At 51.1% G+C, this 17,638-nt stretch overlaps 1 protein-coding gene across 12 annotated transcripts in view; it reads right to left on the reverse strand.

The window, feature by feature from the left end:
* CEP164 (centrosomal protein 164) overlaps positions 1-17,638 on the reverse strand; it is a 71,353-nt gene that overhangs the window by 25,590 nt on the left and 28,125 nt on the right. For 10 of the 12 annotated variants that reach the window (XR_003427811.1, XM_027082211.1, XM_027082221.1 and 7 more), the window contains 6 exons: positions 14,735-14,890; positions 14,207-14,341; positions 13,497-13,574; positions 5,151-5,534; positions 4,101-4,181; positions 2,144-2,227 (listed from right to left, as the gene is read on the reverse strand). Coding sequence is in view for 11 of the 12 variants with exons in the window: in XM_027082211.1 (XP_026938012.1) it covers positions 2,144-2,227; positions 4,101-4,181; positions 5,151-5,534; positions 13,497-13,574; positions 14,207-14,341; positions 14,735-14,890 (918 nt within the window). In the remaining variant the exon portion in view is untranslated. The remainder of the gene's footprint in view (positions 1-2,143; positions 2,228-4,100; positions 4,182-5,150; positions 5,535-13,496; positions 13,575-14,206; positions 14,342-14,734; positions 14,891-17,638) is intronic. The other 2 variants (XM_027082213.1, XM_027082217.1) reach the window with 2 other exon arrangements.

Below are 17,638 nucleotides of genomic sequence, written 5' to 3' on the forward strand. Positions count from 1 at the left end.
GACAAAGAAATCAGGCATATCGGCACTCTTCAGAAAGGGGAGACACAAGCACGTTCTAAGCCTCCGGCCTAAGACTGTTCGAAACACCACTTCCCCAACCTAAACTTAGCTCCGGGGTTTTGTTTTTTGTTTATGATGCAGTCCTTGGTTTAATAAATCCCAGTAAGTCACAGTGCATTCATAAAGCAGAATGCTATGCAACCAATAAGAGGAGTAGGGCAGACCTGAAATAGCACAGAAATCAGTTAAGGGTCTATTCTCGAATTTGAAGAGCATATTGCCAAGCAGTTTTTAATAGCACAGTTCCAATTTCTGTAGGGAAAAAAAAAGATTAACAAATAGAAAATAAATACATGCTTATATGTGTACAGAAAATTTTCTGGAAAGGCACATGAAAAATGTTAATGGAAACTAACAGTCCCTACCTGCGGGAGGGAGTAAGGCTGCAGGAAGTAGAAGACTTTGACCTTCTGTATTATTTGAAATAATTTTATGGTCATTTTTTGTAACCTATTATAAAATTCGTCATGTTTGTAATTCATTATAATCATTATCTTGACCGTGGTGGTGACCTGAAAGGTGTATACATATGGTAAAACTTATCAAATGGTACCATGTATATGTGTCCAGTTTATTTATGTCAATTAGATCTCAATAAAGATGCATAAAAAATGTTTAAGTGAACAAAAATTAATTTAGCTCAGTTCTAAGCTTCTGTGCTGGCCCTGGCCTTGGGAGAGATCCAGAGAATATGGAAAATGGACAAGTGCCCCCCGGAAAGACAAAGGGGACTGTACCTATGGTTCTATCCGTCCCACAAAGAGGCTGCTTCTTGTCCCTCCAGCTCTACCTCCCTGCTCAGCCCCTCCGTGCCCTGAAGTGAGGGGCAGACACAATCCCGCAAAGGGCTCCATGCGGTCAGCCAACCTGAGCACCCAGCGCTGCCCCACGCTGGTCATGAGATACAGCTTAGGGCCCCCTCTGCCAGGGCGGCTGCCAGAGGGTGCTCATGAGAACCAAATGCAAGCCAGGCCCTGCTACTGCTTTATACCAAGTGGCATGGCCCAAAAAGAGGCTGCTCGCCTCATGAGGTCTTAGGCAGGACCTAGAAATCTGTCTTCTTTAAAGCCCCCCAAGTATTCTAATGCTGGCCAGATTCTGGAGACGGAGCAATGGAAATTCACCTTGCCCGGCCTACTCAGCAAGGTGTCTCTCAAATCACCTGCTCCAAAGCCTTCCTGACAAACACCACCTGGCCTTGTCTGTGCCCTTCAAGGCCTCCAAACCGCAGTGCTGCAGACGGTGGGGACCAAGGTCCAGCAGAACCGAGAAGAACATGTCAGGCACAAATGCAACCGACCTTGTAACTCCATCCTGTCTCAGGACTCGCTTCACTAAGGGCACCCAGGCCTGATTCACATTAAATACCTTGTTTCACCCAAACCAAATGCCCGCTCAGACTTGCAAAGACCACATGTCAGAATCGCTCTCCTCTCAACAACCCTACAGAGGAGGCAAAAATGATCTTGGCTTCAAGCTCCTTAAGGACAGGGTCTGTGTCTGAGCTTACATCTGGCAGGGGAGACAAAGAACCATAAAACAAAAGCAGCAGCACTAAGGGGAGCAAGGGAAGGAACGATAAATCGTGCTTGGAGGAGGTGACGTCAGAGGTGGACCTCCAAGACCAAGAAAGAGCTTGCCGGGACAAAAGGAAAAGCAGCCCAGCGGGCAGAGTGGTGAAGGGGGTGGAGGGTGTGGCCCCAGGGGAACGGCGAGTGGTGGGCACAGCCGGGTCATGGGCGGTGGGCTGAGGATGAGGCTGCAGAGGTTGGATGGGCCAGGTTGGGAAGTGCCTTGAAACCCACACACTACACAGCGCTTTGCACGGGAGCAAGTGGTCGGCCCTCAGTTGCTAAGTGACTGGATAAACAGATAAATATATGGCGGTGGAGGACATGGAATGACTGAATTCACGGCAGCAACAGAGCATGTATGTCGGAAGCCCCATCACAGGCACCGTCAGGGCCTTGCCTTAATGAATCAGAAGGGAGAGAACTCCCAGAAATGCACCCTGGGATGGGCAGGACTCAGCTCTTGATTATCCTCAAAAGTGAGGCTCCAGCCCAGCCCTAGAGAGACTCACCTCCCAGCGGGCTCCATCCAGGACAGGGGAGAGCATGCCCACATCCAGCAGGTGCTCCGAGATCCGGCTGTGGAAACCGAAGTCCTGGAGGTGGTAGGGACGGGGAGGTCAGCTCTCCTCTGTCACGCTCAGCGCCCACCAGGGATACAGGGCCTCTCCTCCACCCCCACCTTCCAGAAAGACGCCTACTACATGCCAGGCACTGTACCAAGCACCCCGACAGCTACTCATTAATTTCACCTTCAAAATTAACACTGCGACTGGATGGAAAGGTATGTGGCAAAGCAGGTACGGTAAACTGTTCACTGTAGACTCCAGGTGGTGAGAATGAGGCTATTCGCTGTAAAAGTCTTTTAATTTTTCAGTATGTTTGAAATTTTTCATAATCAAATTACAGGGAAAAAAGTAACCCTATGAGACTGATCCTCTTATTCTTATCTCACAGAGGAAGCAGTTTGAGAGCCCAAGTAATTTATCCAAGGTCACGCATCTGGTAAGCAATAGGGCTGGGGGTCAGAAGTGCCCTGGGCCGACTCCAAAGCCCAAGCTCTTTGTGTGACATGTGCTGCAAAGCATGTCACTTTCCAGCTGTCTCTCCCTCCTGGTGCCCAACCAGGAGGCCAAAGTGCCCAGAAGCCCTGTGGGCAGCTTGGACACCAGGGCCTGCCAGGCTCCACCCAGCTGGTTCCTTCCCCTTCCCATACAGGTGTCCCTCTGGACAATGGGGATGAATTAGGGCCACTTCCTCCACCAGCTTCTCTTTGGGACGGGCAGCAAGTGCCCACACAGGTGCCAGCTCCCCGCAGCCCTTTGGCTGCCGCAGAGCCACGAGCCCACCCCCTCCGAGCCCAAGATCGTCACTGGGCTAGGTGACGGACGGCTACCTGACAGCACGCTAACAGGGACAGTTCTGTCATCAGCCCTGATAGATGCAGGCGCGCCCAGCCAAGGTCTGGTCCTGCTGTCTGTGGCTTCCTCCACCCACTCCCGTAGAGAAGAAAAATGCCGATGGGCAGCCCGTTCCTCCACACAGTGGCTCCTTCAGCAGGGCCGGGGCCCTTGCTTCAGAGAGTTCTGTGACACAGTGATTCTTCATGACAGTTTGTGCCAACAAGGACTTTGCCTCCCGTTCCTAGCTTGTGGGTTTTCTTTGCTGATGACATTTCCCTTTCAGCGTGAGTTCTACTCCACTCAATGCAGCTGCCATCTGGTTCCTAAGCCCATGGCTCAGTGAGGGGCTTGAGCGCACAGCCTCCTAATTCCTCTGCACCCCCTCGTATCATTACTGTTCATCCCTGACCCTCTCCCACTAATCCCTTCTCTTTGATCTGCCTCCTCCGAACAGATGGAGTGTGGTTTCTGGAAAAAGTGCTCTGCCAGAAAGCACCCCGAACTCCTCCCCATAGATAACAAACCTGGCAAGTGACGCCAGGCTACAGCAGGCTGCGTGGAAGCGCTGGGACAAAGAAACCATGGATGCTGGCATTCCAGGACAAAGTCGTAACTTGGGAAATGATACCACACCACAGCATCCTTCCTGGTCAGAGCCTGAAAGCCTGAGGACTGGTCCTCACCATGGCTCAGTGATTCCATAAACACACAGCCTCTAACCTCCTAGGTTCATGTAATGCTCCTGCTAGAGCCCAGAGGCAATGACCTCATATGATCTCACAGGCAATTCACACAGCAGTAATAGTAATAACAGCTATGTTTGTTTAATGTTTATATGCTAATGTTTTATACTCCTTACACCACTTTCTTCTCACAACAAACCTATAAAGTAGGTAGTGTTATCCTTAGTACGCAGGGCTGAGAAAATGGAGTTAGACAAGACCCAAGTTTGAGTCCTAACTTCCCCACTTACAAGCTGTGAGATGCTCAGCGAATCACTCAAACACAGGACCTCGCAAACCCATGCTCTTCACCACCACTCTGCTGCCCCCCATCTCAGACTCACCAGGCCAAGAAAGGACTTGGGGTCAGAAGCAGTGGAGTCTGAGGGCTGTAGTTCCTTCATGTGTTCACTGATCTCTGACTCCTGGGGAGACAGACCCACAGAGAAGTCACCAGAGCAGAGGACAGAGGGTCGTGATCACTATCCACGGTGCCAGTACAGGGCTGAACCCAAACCGAAATCCACCTCTTCTGGAAAACCTGGAAGAGGCCTGTGGACCCTCCCATTCTCTCTGGACACCTGCCCCCGGCCCCCTCAGGCTGGGCAGGGCAACACTCTTTACACTTGGAAGGAGGGCCAAGTGAAGCAGAGTGGGAGATGGTTAGAAAGTCGGCAGTGGGGAAGTTTGATGGGATCCTAGGAAAACAAGATGAGAGTATCTTTTCCAGGAAGTAGCTAAAAGCTCTTTAAATGAATTCCCTCACCATCCACCTGGAGGAAGGGCGGGACTAAGGGCTGGAAAATAAAGATGCCAAATGCTCTCACAGCTGAGTCCTACTTCTATCCATCCGAGTCACTGGCCTGATCTTACCAAGCAAGACTCCCGTGTCTTGGGTTGTTCAAAGGAGCCAGAGAGACCAATGAAGAGTCTTCTTGTACCCTAACTGACAAATGCCGGGGCAGGACACTCCCAAACGTCCCCCCCCACTCCCCTCAACAGGCTCCTCTCTCTGCAGGAACACAGGCTGCAACCATGACTCACCCCAAACTGATGTCAAGAAGTAGGAGGGGGAGGCAGGAAATGGCAAGAGGAAGTAAGTGGGAGACCAGAGGAATAGGAATACCCCAGGAGGTGCCAACGGAAAAGCAATTTTCTGCTCTGAATTTCTAGTGCCAGCAGGTTTGGAGTTTCATTCAGGATTTTACTGCCTGCTGGGTCTGGGCATATTTGTCACAATTAAGCGTTCTGGCTGATGTTGCCGACCCATTGCCGGGCCTGCAAATGCAGCTCCTGACTCAGTAATAAAGATGAAGGGAGAGCAACGTGCACAGGGCACGAGAGAGCAGCAGAGGGCTGCAGCCAGCAACTGCCCACGGGACAAAGTGACTTACTTCGCTCGCCTCTGATCTGCTCTCTTTCGGGACGGAAGCCTCCTTCTTTGGCTCCTTTGCTGCCTCTTCCTGCAGGGAACCCTCCTCTCTTGCATCCACCGGGTCCTCTGGTGCCTCTTTTTTATTGGCTTTGGCAGGCTGATCGCCCGCAGGGTCGCCCCCAGGGTCCGCCACACTCCTGGACATCCCGGGATCATTCTTCTCATTCTTTTCTTTTTCTGGGAGCCAACTTGCCCCTCTTCCCTGTTGCCCTTGGCCATCGGCACTGCTCAGGCTGCTATCTGCACCTCGGCCGAAGAGCTTGCCAGGAGTAGGGGGGCTGGCAGCATCGGAATCCAGAGAAGTGTCCTTCTTCTCCTCTGGCGGGCTTGTTCTTGGAGATTCCTAGGGAGCAGAAGACCGTGTCAGAAAGGAAGACGTCAGGAATTAATAAAAGGGTTTAGAGACTTGCTACAAGACGGAGCTGCCATTCCTTGATGCCTACAGTTCTGAAACCAATGGCTATCCCACACCTCAAAAGCATTTAAAAACACAGATTCCTGGCTCCAGCCCAGCTCCACTGACTCTGAAATTCTATGGTGATCTGAACACACCCAACCTGACCCCCGTCCACTGAGGAGCTTGGAATCCAGTGCACTGCACTATACAACTCTGTCACCACCCATCACTTTCTCGAGTAATAAATCTGGCTCATTCCAGCCCCATTAGATGGCAGGCTCAGAAGTCAATATTTGTTTACGATGATGATGACAGAGAACCGCATGAGAGAAAAGTACCAAAGTCTAGAGTTTTCATTTTTAAAAGGCAGCAGGGAGGAAATATCAGGAGGGTACCCTTCTTGCACAGCAATGAGGGTAGCTCTCTCCCTATAGCCTCAGGGGGCTGCATAAGCAGCCCTGGAGCCAGGCTCCTCTGTCGGAGGACCATCAAGTGAGTCCTCTGGGCAGCAGGTGCCAGATGGGGTGAGGTGTGTAGAAGACCGATTGGGGGAAATGCCCATGAGGATACGGGAGGTGGGGAGAGGCTTGGGAACACAGGTCTGAGACCTGTGACATAGGAGAGGGAAGGAGGGGGCTTGAGTAGGAGAGCCTCAGGCCACAGCACAGTTCTGAAAGGGTCTCAGCCCCATGGACAGTCCCGCAGCCATCATGCAGAAATGGCCCTGCTCCGGGGCCCGTTACACCCCATCAATTCCATCAACAAGCCCAACCTTGGCACGAGCCGGGGTGGATCAAAGGTTCAGCAGCTGCAGGCCGTTAATCCCCCAAGGTCCCCTCTGCAGGGTCTCTTGAAAGGAGATGGGAGCAGGCCACCTCTACAGCTGCCCACCCTGCTCCTCATTCACGAACCCCATGGTAAAGACCAGGAGAAACCTTTAGAGCTCCCACAAGAGAAAAAGGTACTCCTCCCTTGGAAATACAGCCTGCGATCTCTCCTAGGCTCAAGCAGAGAAGCCTTCTTCCCAGAAAACACCTGTCCTAAACCTGGGCTGCCAGTGTGGACAACTTCTTGGCAGGGATTTTTGAGACTTCCTGAAGCCTGACCCTGGACACTCCAACAAGCAGCGTGATGACTAGAGTCCAGAGGGCCAAGGAAAAGCCCCAAACACGCCGTTCACCATGCTGTCTGCTTGTTAAAGGACCCACAGAGCCCAAGGCCATGACCATCCACTGCAGGTCTGGCAGCCGACTGACAAGCCCACCCAGACTTTCCAAGGATGGTTAAGAGAGGCAGGAAAGCAGACTACTTCAGAGCCCGACTTCGGAGACAGAACATCCAGGTTCAAATCTTGGCTCCGTGCTTACAGGGACCCTAGGCAAACTGTTGTAACTTCTCTGGGCCTCAGTTTCTTCCTCTAAAATACGGGGGTATGGGCCTATCTCATAAGATTGTTGGAAAGATTAAATAAGTTAACACTCATCGAGTGAGTAAAGAACAGAGAACCGCGCCTGGCGCACCGTAAGCGCTCCATAAGCGCTAACTCGTGTATTACGATGAGACCCACAAGTTCAGTCACCGAGCACCTTCTATGAGCCAAACCCCACCGTGGCGACCTGAATAGGAAGATGGGTCCTGCCCTCAAGGAATTCAGCTGAGAATGGAGAAAAGTGAAACATCCCAGGTGGCCCTGGCTATGAGCCTTTACTGCCCAAAGCAAAGGGCACTGGACATGGTGGTGACGCTGTGGTCAGTGCCACGCCTGTCCCAGGGAGAAGAGCAGAGGCTGAACAGAGAAGTGGTGGGCTTCCCTCATGCCCTGGCAGCACGAAGGCAGGGTGCCCTCCACGGCTGCCCACCCTCCTGACACCCTAACTTATAGTGTGGAGGAAGTCTTCATGGTCACTGGGTGCAGAGGGGCCAAGATGAGCTCCTCCTCTTTGAGAGGCATCTTCAGGGCGAGGCCAGGTGTCCCCGCAGCAGCCGGCTCTCGGCAGCAGCCAGCACGCAGTGACCGGTCTGTGGGGCTCCTGGATGCCAAGAAGGACGTGGGAGTGTCTCGGGGGGAGTGAGGGGTCTGACTCAGCAAGCACAGCCAAGCCACCCCGGCCGCGCTCATCTCATGATGAAAGAAAGGCAACAGGCCTTGGATTAGGGGGCAGAAGAGGTGTCGGACCACCAGTTCACATCTCCTCACACGGCCCACAGCCCTTCTCACCCAGCCCAGCCCTGCTTGCTCCTCTGAGGTCATCTCCAGACACACACACATCCTGCCTGTGAACAAACATTACACCATCTCCCTGCTCTGCCGTGTGCGTTCTTAATACACACACAATCTACCCTGACAAGCTCCCACTGGTCCTCACGGCATCGCCTCTTCCAGGAAGCCTTCCTGAGATCAGCCTTCCTCATCCTCTTTCACAACAACTACTGTCTTATAACTGCTGACTTCCTTGCCTGTTGCCCTCACCAAATCAGCTCCCTGTTATCCTCAGTGTCTAGTTTCTGGCACATAATAGGTGCTCAGTCAATGCTTGTTGACTGAATATTAAAAGTGATTAAGTGGGGCTTCCCTGGTGGCGCAGTGGTTGAGAGTCCGCCTGCCAATGCAGGGGACACAGGTTCGTGCACAGGTCCGGGAAGATCCCACATGCCGCGGAGCGGCTGGGCCCGTGAGCCATGGCCGCTGAGCCTGCGCGTCCAGAGCCTGTGCTCCGCAACGGGAGAGGCCACAACAGTGAGAGGCCCGTGTACCGCAAAAAAAAAAAAAAAAAAAGATTAAGTGGGTCAATGCAGATACAGGAGTTCCTACTCTGTAAAATGGAGATGTGATATCTATTTTACAAAATTATACAGGGATTAGACTATTATTTGTTATAGTGCTTATGAAATGGAAAATAGCTAAACAAATATTAACTATTAATATTCAAGATGACGGAAAAACAAGTAACCTATCAAAAATCAGAAGACACCAGATCCAGGGGGAGATTCCCATTCTTACACATGAGAGAATATGGCCAGACTACAGAATGTCAGGCCCAGGCTATGCCACTCTCAAGCTAAAATTCTTCAAAAGAAAAATGTTCCATGGAGCTTATCCTATTCTGTCTACGTAAACAGTAAAATATTAAAACATGGCTAACATGAAAATAAGTGAACTTGCATTCCCTGCGCCCACATCAACTAACTGCAATGACAGGACAGCCAGGGGGACGTCTTGAGGGGAAGGACAGCAGGGGGAGACTAGGCATTTGTTGTGGATTATCCACAAATGGATGAACGAGAGCTGAGTGTCTGGAAAACCCAGCTGACTCCACGCTCCCCTCCTTTAACTCAGCCCCTGCTCCTCATTCCATCGCAGGGCCCATGGCCTGAGGCCCGGCCCAGGACGCACACCCAGGCCCCTGCGCACAGCCTCCTGCGCCAGTGTTCTGCAGGGCACCCGGGGGATGTACCCACAGCACAGCTCTGCTCTCAGCTCAACCGTGCTCACACTCCTTCTGTCTCCTCCTGTCACAGCCCCAGGTCCTTGAGTATAAGGCAAATTCCTGCTGTCTTTTTCCAAAAAGACTTTGCCATCTGCATGAAGAGGGGGGTGCAGGAGAGTGCCTGTACGAACCATTTCATGAATATTTAACATATCCCCCCAAAGCTATGAGGTCTCCCATGCTGCAATCCCCCTGCTGCGGTCCAGAGCACAAAGGCAGGGGCCCTACATTCCACACGGCTCAGGAGGGTGAGAGTGGGAGACAGGGGAGCAGAACACCATGTCCTTGCATTGATCCCGTTCTGGGGAGACCCCCCCCCACCAAGCCAAACACCAGTCGGTTTATTTTCCATGTCTCCTTCCCACCCAGTCGGTCTCAGTTCTTTGCACTGCTCCCCAGTGCTGTTAGCGCTTTCCAATCACACTGACATCATCCTGTTATTTCTAAGCCCAGCTCCCTCCCTCCCCTTTGATCTGCTGATGGTCTTTTCACCAGCACTACAAGGCCATCTGCTGCCTGCTCACCTACCCTTCAGCCTCCCCTCTTGCACTCCCATCCATTCTCAGTGGCTGTTCCAGGAATGTATCCTTTTTGATTCTGTAATAGACTAGAAATGGGTTTAAGTTGAAGGCAGGAGAGGAGGGGGAAGGAGACACAGAGAGAGAGAGAGAGAGAGAGAAAGAGAAAGAGAAAGAGAGAGAGAGAGAGAGAGTGAGAGGCATTCTTGCCATCCTACTGCCCTCTCATGGAATCATGAGCAAAGTGACTGTTGACAGCGAAACAGGGTAAAACAAACCACAGAATAAGCGCTCCATCTCAGGCTGCCAGGGCTGCCCAAAAGCAGGAAGAGGTGGGCAGCTCAGAGGACCCAAGGTCTATAAACTGGGACAAAAGCCATTTTAAAGGGCATGGTAAGCAGAGGCAGCTTTGTCTGTCCTAAAACCCCCGTTCATCCCCACCACTAACCTTCCCCACCAGGAAAAGCCCCAGTTCCTGCCTGAGGTTAGAACGCAGGAATTCAACACTCCATGTGCAAAAAGAACTAAATCTGCTGGGATGCTAGAGATGGGGGTGGGGTGGGGGGAGTGTACTTAACACCTCCCACTCCAGACATTTCTCCCCATCACACTGGGTTGCCTATTTATATTAAAGAGGTTATAAAAAATATATTTAAAAGCTCTACTCCCCCAGAGAAGCATATAAAGATCAGAAGGGAAGCTTTTGAGAATCCAGGACATGTCAAAGAAGAAAATCCCTTTTTTTGTGGACGTTTGTAAACTATTATAGAGGAAAAATTAACTAGCCCAAGTCAAAGCACATTCTGATTGATCCACATCGGGATCTTCAATCCACCAGCTGAAGCGGGGATCCAGTGTCCACTCTACCCAGGACCTGGGAAAGCCCAGAGAAGAAAACAGCACAACATGACCTGCCAGGATACCCTCTGGTCCCAGCGTGGCTCATTCATTCACTCACCTATTCATCCACTCAATCGCTCAGCAAAACATACCCACGCACTTCCTAAGTTCCAGGGAGCAGGCCAGGTTCCAGACACACACACGTGAACAGGGCACAATCCCGACTCTCACTTTGCTCAGTCTTGTGGAGACTACCCTCTTTCTCCAAAAGCCAGCGAGTCCTCCTGACACCTCATTCCTACTCATGGACATCCTTCCAGGCTCAAAACCTGAGCCACTGATTCCATCAGCATCACAAGGTCTTAATGGCAGATGGGAAGAAATAAAGTTATCATTTCAGGGAACCAGAAACAGAAGGCTTTGGATTTAATGCAAACAGACCAGGCCCCATTCAGAAGGAAGTGTCAGAGTAGAGCCAGATCAGGTTGATGACACTCAGAAAACGTGTCACGTGGCAGAAAGCATCAAAGTCACAATCAAAACATATCTGACTGCGCAGAGCCAGAAACGGGGACCGTTTCTGAGGCTACAGAGTGAGCCTAAGTATAGCATGGGGCCTGCCCAATGGCTAGAGCTGCATCAGCTGCGAGAGCCCACCTACACCTAGGTGTCAGCCAGCATTCTCAACCTCAGCCCACCTGGGACCTTCCCCCAGCTCTCAAGGTGAGCTGAAGACCAAGGAGTAAGAGTCAGAAACAATAAGACCGTGGAAAGGGATGATAAGGACATAAATAAAAGATAATAAGGAAACATTTAAATCCATGAGACGGGCACTGCTGTTTCACTGGTCAGTTTTGTGGTCATTCTAAAAAATGTGAGTGATCTCTTTCAGTTCAAAGTCTTTAAAAGAATTTTCTATTTTGGGAAAAGTTTAACTGACCTTGCAATCAATATTTCAATGTCTGGGGAAATCTGAGTTGTTGACTTCATGATTTATTGGTTGTGTGAATACTTTGGACATATTTAGAGAAAGCTTAATTGTTAAAAATTAATAAATTAGACAATAGACCGAGAACAAATAGTAGGGAATGTTCTTTTTCAAGTAGAAGAATGTACTGGGGTTTTTTAGTTATTTCGACGACATGATGAGTTTCAGGCTTTGTTTGTTTGTTTGAAAGAACATTCTGGGACTTCCCTGGTGGAGCAGTGGTTAAGAATCCTACTGCCAATGCAGGGGACACAGGTTCGAGCCCTGGTCTGGGAAGATCCCAGATGCCACGGAGCAACTAAGCCCATACGCCACAACTGCTGAGCCTGCACTCTAGAGCCTGCGAGCCACAACTACTGAGCCCGCGTGCCGCAACTACTGAAGCCCGCGCGCCTAGAGCCCGTGCTCTGCAACAAGAGAAGCCACCATAATGAGAAGCCTGCGCACTGCAATGAAGAGTAGCCCCCGCTCCCCCGCTCACCGCAACTAAAGAAAAGCCCGCGTAGCAACAAAGGCCCAACCCAGCCAAAAATGGATGGAAGGAAGGAAGGAAGGGAGGGAGGGTGGGAGGAAGGGTGGAAGGGAGGGAGGGTGGGAGGGAGGGAAGGAGGGAAGGAAGGAAGGAAGGAAGGAAGGAAGGAAGGAAGGAAGGAAGGAAGGAAGGAAGGAAGGAAGGAAGGGACATTCTGGTGGGAGTGGAGGACAGACCAGGGAAAGAGATGAGAAGCAGCAGGACTGCTGGGGGGATTTTCCGGAAGCTAGTTCCATCCATATTCTGCATTTCCCAGGCCTCATGCCTTTGCTCAAGCTGTCCACCTGCCTAAAACATCCCTTCCACCCCCACATCTAAAACCTCCCTACTCTTCAAGACCGGGGTCAAATGTTGTCTCATCCAAGTTCTCCCTCATCTCTGGGCAGGTAATTTCTCTGCCCTCAGAACTCCTCCAAAGAGTGTACCTGTGCTCGAGCTCTTTATACACCTGGCCCTGCTTTACAGTTTCCTAAATATTCATTTATTCAACGTGTACTAAGCGCTCACTAAGCACAGAGTGCCCAGCATCCTTTCTCTCCAACTGCACACTCCCAGAGGCCTGCCCAGGCCACTCCTTACCAGTGCTGGGATCGACCACAGCACAGCTGCCGCCACACGGCCAGCATTCGACAAATGCTAAGCATCTGGACAGCATTACACCTCTGTGCAAAACCTCCCATGGCTCCCAATGCCGGTGTAACCCAGTCCCAACTTCTCAGCTGGCACTCAGGTCCTCCACGACCCAGCCCAACCTACCTCCACAGCCCCATTTCCCACTCCTCTCCCACACGTGCCCTGGGCTCCAGGCAAAGGAGACACCCTCGTGCTCCGCTCCTGTGCAGTGCCCTGCAGCTGGAGCTCTCCCTCACCACTCGCCTCTGCTCGTCCGGTCCCACCCACCGTCCTTCCTGGCTCACCTCAGATGTCAGATTCTCAATAAGGCCTTTCAAACAGACAGGAGACCCCGACTTCTCCCCAGCCACAACACTGTGTTTTACCTTCCTGACGGCGGCACTGCATTCCACTCCGAGTCCCAGCTACGTAAGTCTCTCTTTTATGAGACTGTAAACTCTTTGAGGGCAGGGATCACAGCTAACTGAGGTGTGCGTGGCCAATAGCACCAAGCAAAGTGCCTCATGTAGAAACATTCAATAAACGGTGGTTATCTGAGAAATGAGTGAATGGATGAATTCCTTTCCACGCTTGTGCTTCCCCAAACCCCAGAAATCCCATCTGGACAGGACTGGGACAAAATGGTACTCTTTCCAAACAAGTCTCCCACAAGGAGGAAGGCTTAAGAAGGGAGGAGGGGGACTTCCCTGGCGGTCCAGTGGTTGAGACTATGCGCTCCCAATGCAGGCGGCCTGGGTTCGATCCCTGGGTCAGGGAACTAGATCCTGCATGCTGCAACTAAAGATCCCGCATGCCGCAACTAAGACCCGGCACAGCCAAATAGATAAATAAATATTTTTTAAAAAAAAAGAAAGGAAGGAGGGACCTGCCAGGCTGAGGCATCTGCCTGCAGGGGCTCCAGGCTCTTACCTCATACTCGAAGTCACCCCCCAGTGCCCCGATGTCCAGGTGCAGGTTCTTAAGAAGCTCACTTGAGCTTCGGACACTCTGAAAATGAAAACGATGGCAAGGAAACTGGTCAGCCCAGGGGGCCGAGAAGCTCCTCACTGGTTATACTTTCTGGGTCAGACCCAGCAGGTATACAGACTGAGCAAGGAATGAAGCTGTGGGCTGGAAAATCATTTTCACTTATTTTCAAAGTAGCACAGAGGTTAGCCCAAAGGTAAAGACAGCTCAGCTCAACTATCCACCAGCAGATGAACGGCTAGACAAAATATGGTATATTCATACAATGGAATATTATCCAGCCACATGTGCTACAACATGGATGAACCTTGAAAACATTATGCGACATAAAAGGACAAAGACAGTATGATTCCACTTATATGAAATGTCTAGAACAGGCAAATTCACAGAGACAGAGAGTAGATCAGGGACTGGGGAGAGGGGAGGATCCAGAGCTTTGTTTAAAGGGTACAGAGTTTCTCTGGGATTATGAACAAGTTCTGGAGATGGATAGAGGTGATGACTGTACAACACTGTGAAGGTAGTTAAGGTCACTGAACTGTACGCTTAAAAGTGGTTAAAATGGTAGACATATTTGACCACAATTTTTAAAAAAACATTTTTTTTTTCATAGTACAGAGGGTTTCCAGGCCAAGAAAAGGATTCATTCTTACCTGGTTGTCACTCTCCGCCTCATCCTCCTCATTGGTCTCCTCTCCTAAAGCCAAGAGGCTGAGAGCATTCTTGTCCTCATGGATGGAGCCCAGGAGACCCTTTGTATACGCAGAAGTCTTGAGACCCTGTGAAGGCTCCAAAATAGAGAAGGAAAACCAAGGCACTTACGGGGAAGACCCTCAGATTGCCTTCTCCTCTTTCTGTTCAGATGGCTCCCAGAGCAAGCCCACCACCTCCAGGAAGCTGACCCCAGCAGCTCCAGCTCACGGATCCCTCCCTGTCCAACTCCTGCTGCCCTGGCTGCAGGGACTGGGAAATCACCACTGCAGTCCCTATGCCCTGGGTCCATCCTCCACCACCCAGAGCCCCTGTTCAGCATCCTCCAGGTGTGACTCACCTTCCCTACTAGATTATGAGCATTAAGGACTCAGCCCATGCCCTCTATTTCTCATCCATGGGTCACGGTTCCTAGCATGGAACATGGAGGCCCCACGGTAACTACACTGAACACAAGAAGCAGCATTTACCATTGAGAGTTCTCCATGCTGACCAGACTCCACCGAGCTCCCCAGGCTCACGCTTTGAGATCCACGAAGAGCAGAGGGCGGGGCATCCACCAGGCCCCTTAACGGGGCCAGACCCCCGAGAGGAATGTGGACGGGGGCTAACGGGGAGCCCAGGGCCTGGGCAACAGAAAACATCCTGTTACAAACCCAAGAAACCACAGGGCTCTGAGAGTGTGGAGACGGATATAAAAATAAAACATCTAAATCCTGCCCGCTCAAATTTAAACCGCCTCCGTTCGGAGGCTGCTAATGAAACACAACATCCAGAAATTACCATCGTGCCAGCCGTGTGAGAATCACGGGCTGGCTTCCTGATCCTCGCAACTCTGGGCCTGTCTCTCAGCAAATGGTTCTTTCACATCTGGCAGATGCTGCAGAGGACTCTGCCCTCCCTCCGAAGCCACAGAGGAAGTTGGGGGGTTGCGGGGAGAAGAGACAAAAGCCTCATCTACCAGCATGAGAAGTCTCAATAGATAAACTTGAAAACGGATGAATCAAGAAAAAGCAGTCTAAGCATATTATTTACAAATATGGAAGCAAACACTGGAAGAGAGCCGTTGCCTCTGGGGAGGGGTACCCACACCCGAGAAATGCTATATTTCGTTCTATGCCTTTTGGCTCGACTTGACATTGTTTAATAACATGGGCATGTATTACTTCAATTAAAATAAATATTAACTATGAAAAATACACATGAGCAACAAAAGAACTCTCTTTCCGCTCTCCACTGATGAGGAAAGGGGCTGGAGGGAGCCTCGCCAGAGGACTGTGCAGGCCCCTCCTTTGCCCTGTTCTTGGGATGGCCAAACGAAGGCTTTGTACCAGTGAGGACTGGGGAGAGAAACCAACTGGGTGGCAGAATTTGTGAGACGTTGGGTCGCTCACGGACTCTTGGACTCTCAGTTTACTCATCTGCAAGACAGAGATGATGTGTGTCTTGCTACTTAAGAAGGTTTGTTGAGAAATTCAAATGAGATACTGACAGCAAGGAGCATGTGTGCGTGGCCCAGGGCTACACCAGCGCTGTGGAATTGCTATCATTACAGGGATTCACATCACAAGAGTCTGGGCTTAGAAGCCGAGGCAGGATAGCATTCTGGGGACAGTTTACAAACAGCTCTTTAAATATCCTCAAATTTAAATTGTATATAAAACAACACAAAAATTCCATTCCTCTCTAATCCCATGGGGACTGAAGAGAGAAAGGGGAACCTGAGGAGGTCAGGCAGAGTTCAGGTGGCCCATCTTCTCACCCGCAGCTGGGCCTGGGGCCAGACCATCGGGTGGGCTCTGAACACGACCCATTTCTGCATGGGAAGGGCATCAGATGCTTATCTGAAAGGTGACACGAGACCCCCTCCCAAACCTTTGTAGGTTCCCAGTCACCTGGCCTGTTGCAGGGTATCTTCGTTAGGCAGAAAAGGAGCTGATAATAAAAAAATTGGCCAAATTTGCCTGAGCCCTGGGCACCGGGGTAAGCACCTGTCTCATTTCACTGTCAAAACCATCTGAGGCCGCAGTCCCCACAAGAGCAAACGGAGACTGGTGAGGTCAAGACCCCTGCCCCAAATCATAGGGCCTGCAATGAGGGCAGACGTGGGACCGGAACGCAGGGCAATCTCTAAGCCAGTATTGTACACTGCCTCCTGGCTATGGCAGAAAAGGAGCCCAGGAAATCCGCTCTGAGGTGAACTGTTAGCAAACCCAGCCTGCTCCCCGCAGCCAGCCCAGTGGATCAGCGAGTAAAATTCTTCCCATACTATATTTATGGAAAATTACAGACTCCTAACATGGCTAATTTGCTAACGTGCTGGGGGCCTGAGGGAGGGAGACAGACCCGCTGAGGGCTTTGTTCTCCCAGGCCTTTACCAAATCAGCGGTTAGTAGGGAAATTATACATCCCTGGCTCCTAGCTGATCACGCACTATGGGCTGTGCGTGGCGTTGTCCTTCAAAGAGGATAAACTTGCTGCCATTGGGCTAATTAAAACTTTCAGGATAATCTGCAGCTTATGTGATATTTATAGTGCTACAGTAGTTATTAGAGCTAACGGAGAACCAGGGCACGCCAGCAATTAGGAACCGAGGTAACAACTGGGTAAAGCCACGCTGGGCAACAGCCGAAGAATAGCCGGGGAAATGCAGATCGACCCCCGCGGTGGTCTGGGATCCAATTTGACTTCTGAATGAAGCTAGTGGTGACTCTTTAAAGGGAAAAGGAGTCGGAATGACAGGGCAAGCCCAACCCTTTGGTAGCTCCCAACAGGGGAGGAAGTGAAGGCTCACGTGGTCAGCACAAGCCTGACACAGATTATTCACATGGTTCTGGAAACCCTGGGAAGCAAGGAGCAGAAGCAGCTCACTGAACGGCAGAGAGAGCCTGGGCTTCAGCCTCTCATGACAGTGTTAACTCTAGTTCTGTGTGATTCCCAGAAGGGACTAGGTTCAGAGGCTGGGGTAGGGTGTCTACTTGGGAGGACCTCCCCATAACCAGCTGATGGGGAAGGCTTCCCAAATCCTGGGACAGTACCTGTATCTTGCATGAGTGCCAGGATAAGTGCCACCTTGCTCACCCTCAAAACTGAGCATCGTCAGAGCATGTGAACCACCCACGAAGTACAGTTAGGTCAAGGGAAGGGAAGTCTAGATACCCTCAGCCCCTATCTTGCAGGTGATGGGGCAGAAGAAACAGGAACCGCATGTCATCCCACAAGATGGCCATCCTGGGTGGTTAAGGGATCAATAGTTACCAAGGGAGGACAGATAACAGGAAAGCAGACCTGCTGGCTGTGTTAGGGTGTCAGCTCAACCTACTCCCTCCCTGCCAAGTTCACTGAGCCTGAAGGCCGTGCTCTCTAAGAAGCCT

Source organism: Aethalodelphis obliquidens, unplaced genomic scaffold, assembly GCF_003676395.1.
Source record: "Aethalodelphis obliquidens isolate GAN/ISIS:26980383/991018 unplaced genomic scaffold, ASM367639v1 scaffold46, whole genome shotgun sequence".
Lineage (NCBI taxonomy): Eukaryota > Metazoa > Chordata > Mammalia > Artiodactyla > Delphinidae > Aethalodelphis > Aethalodelphis obliquidens.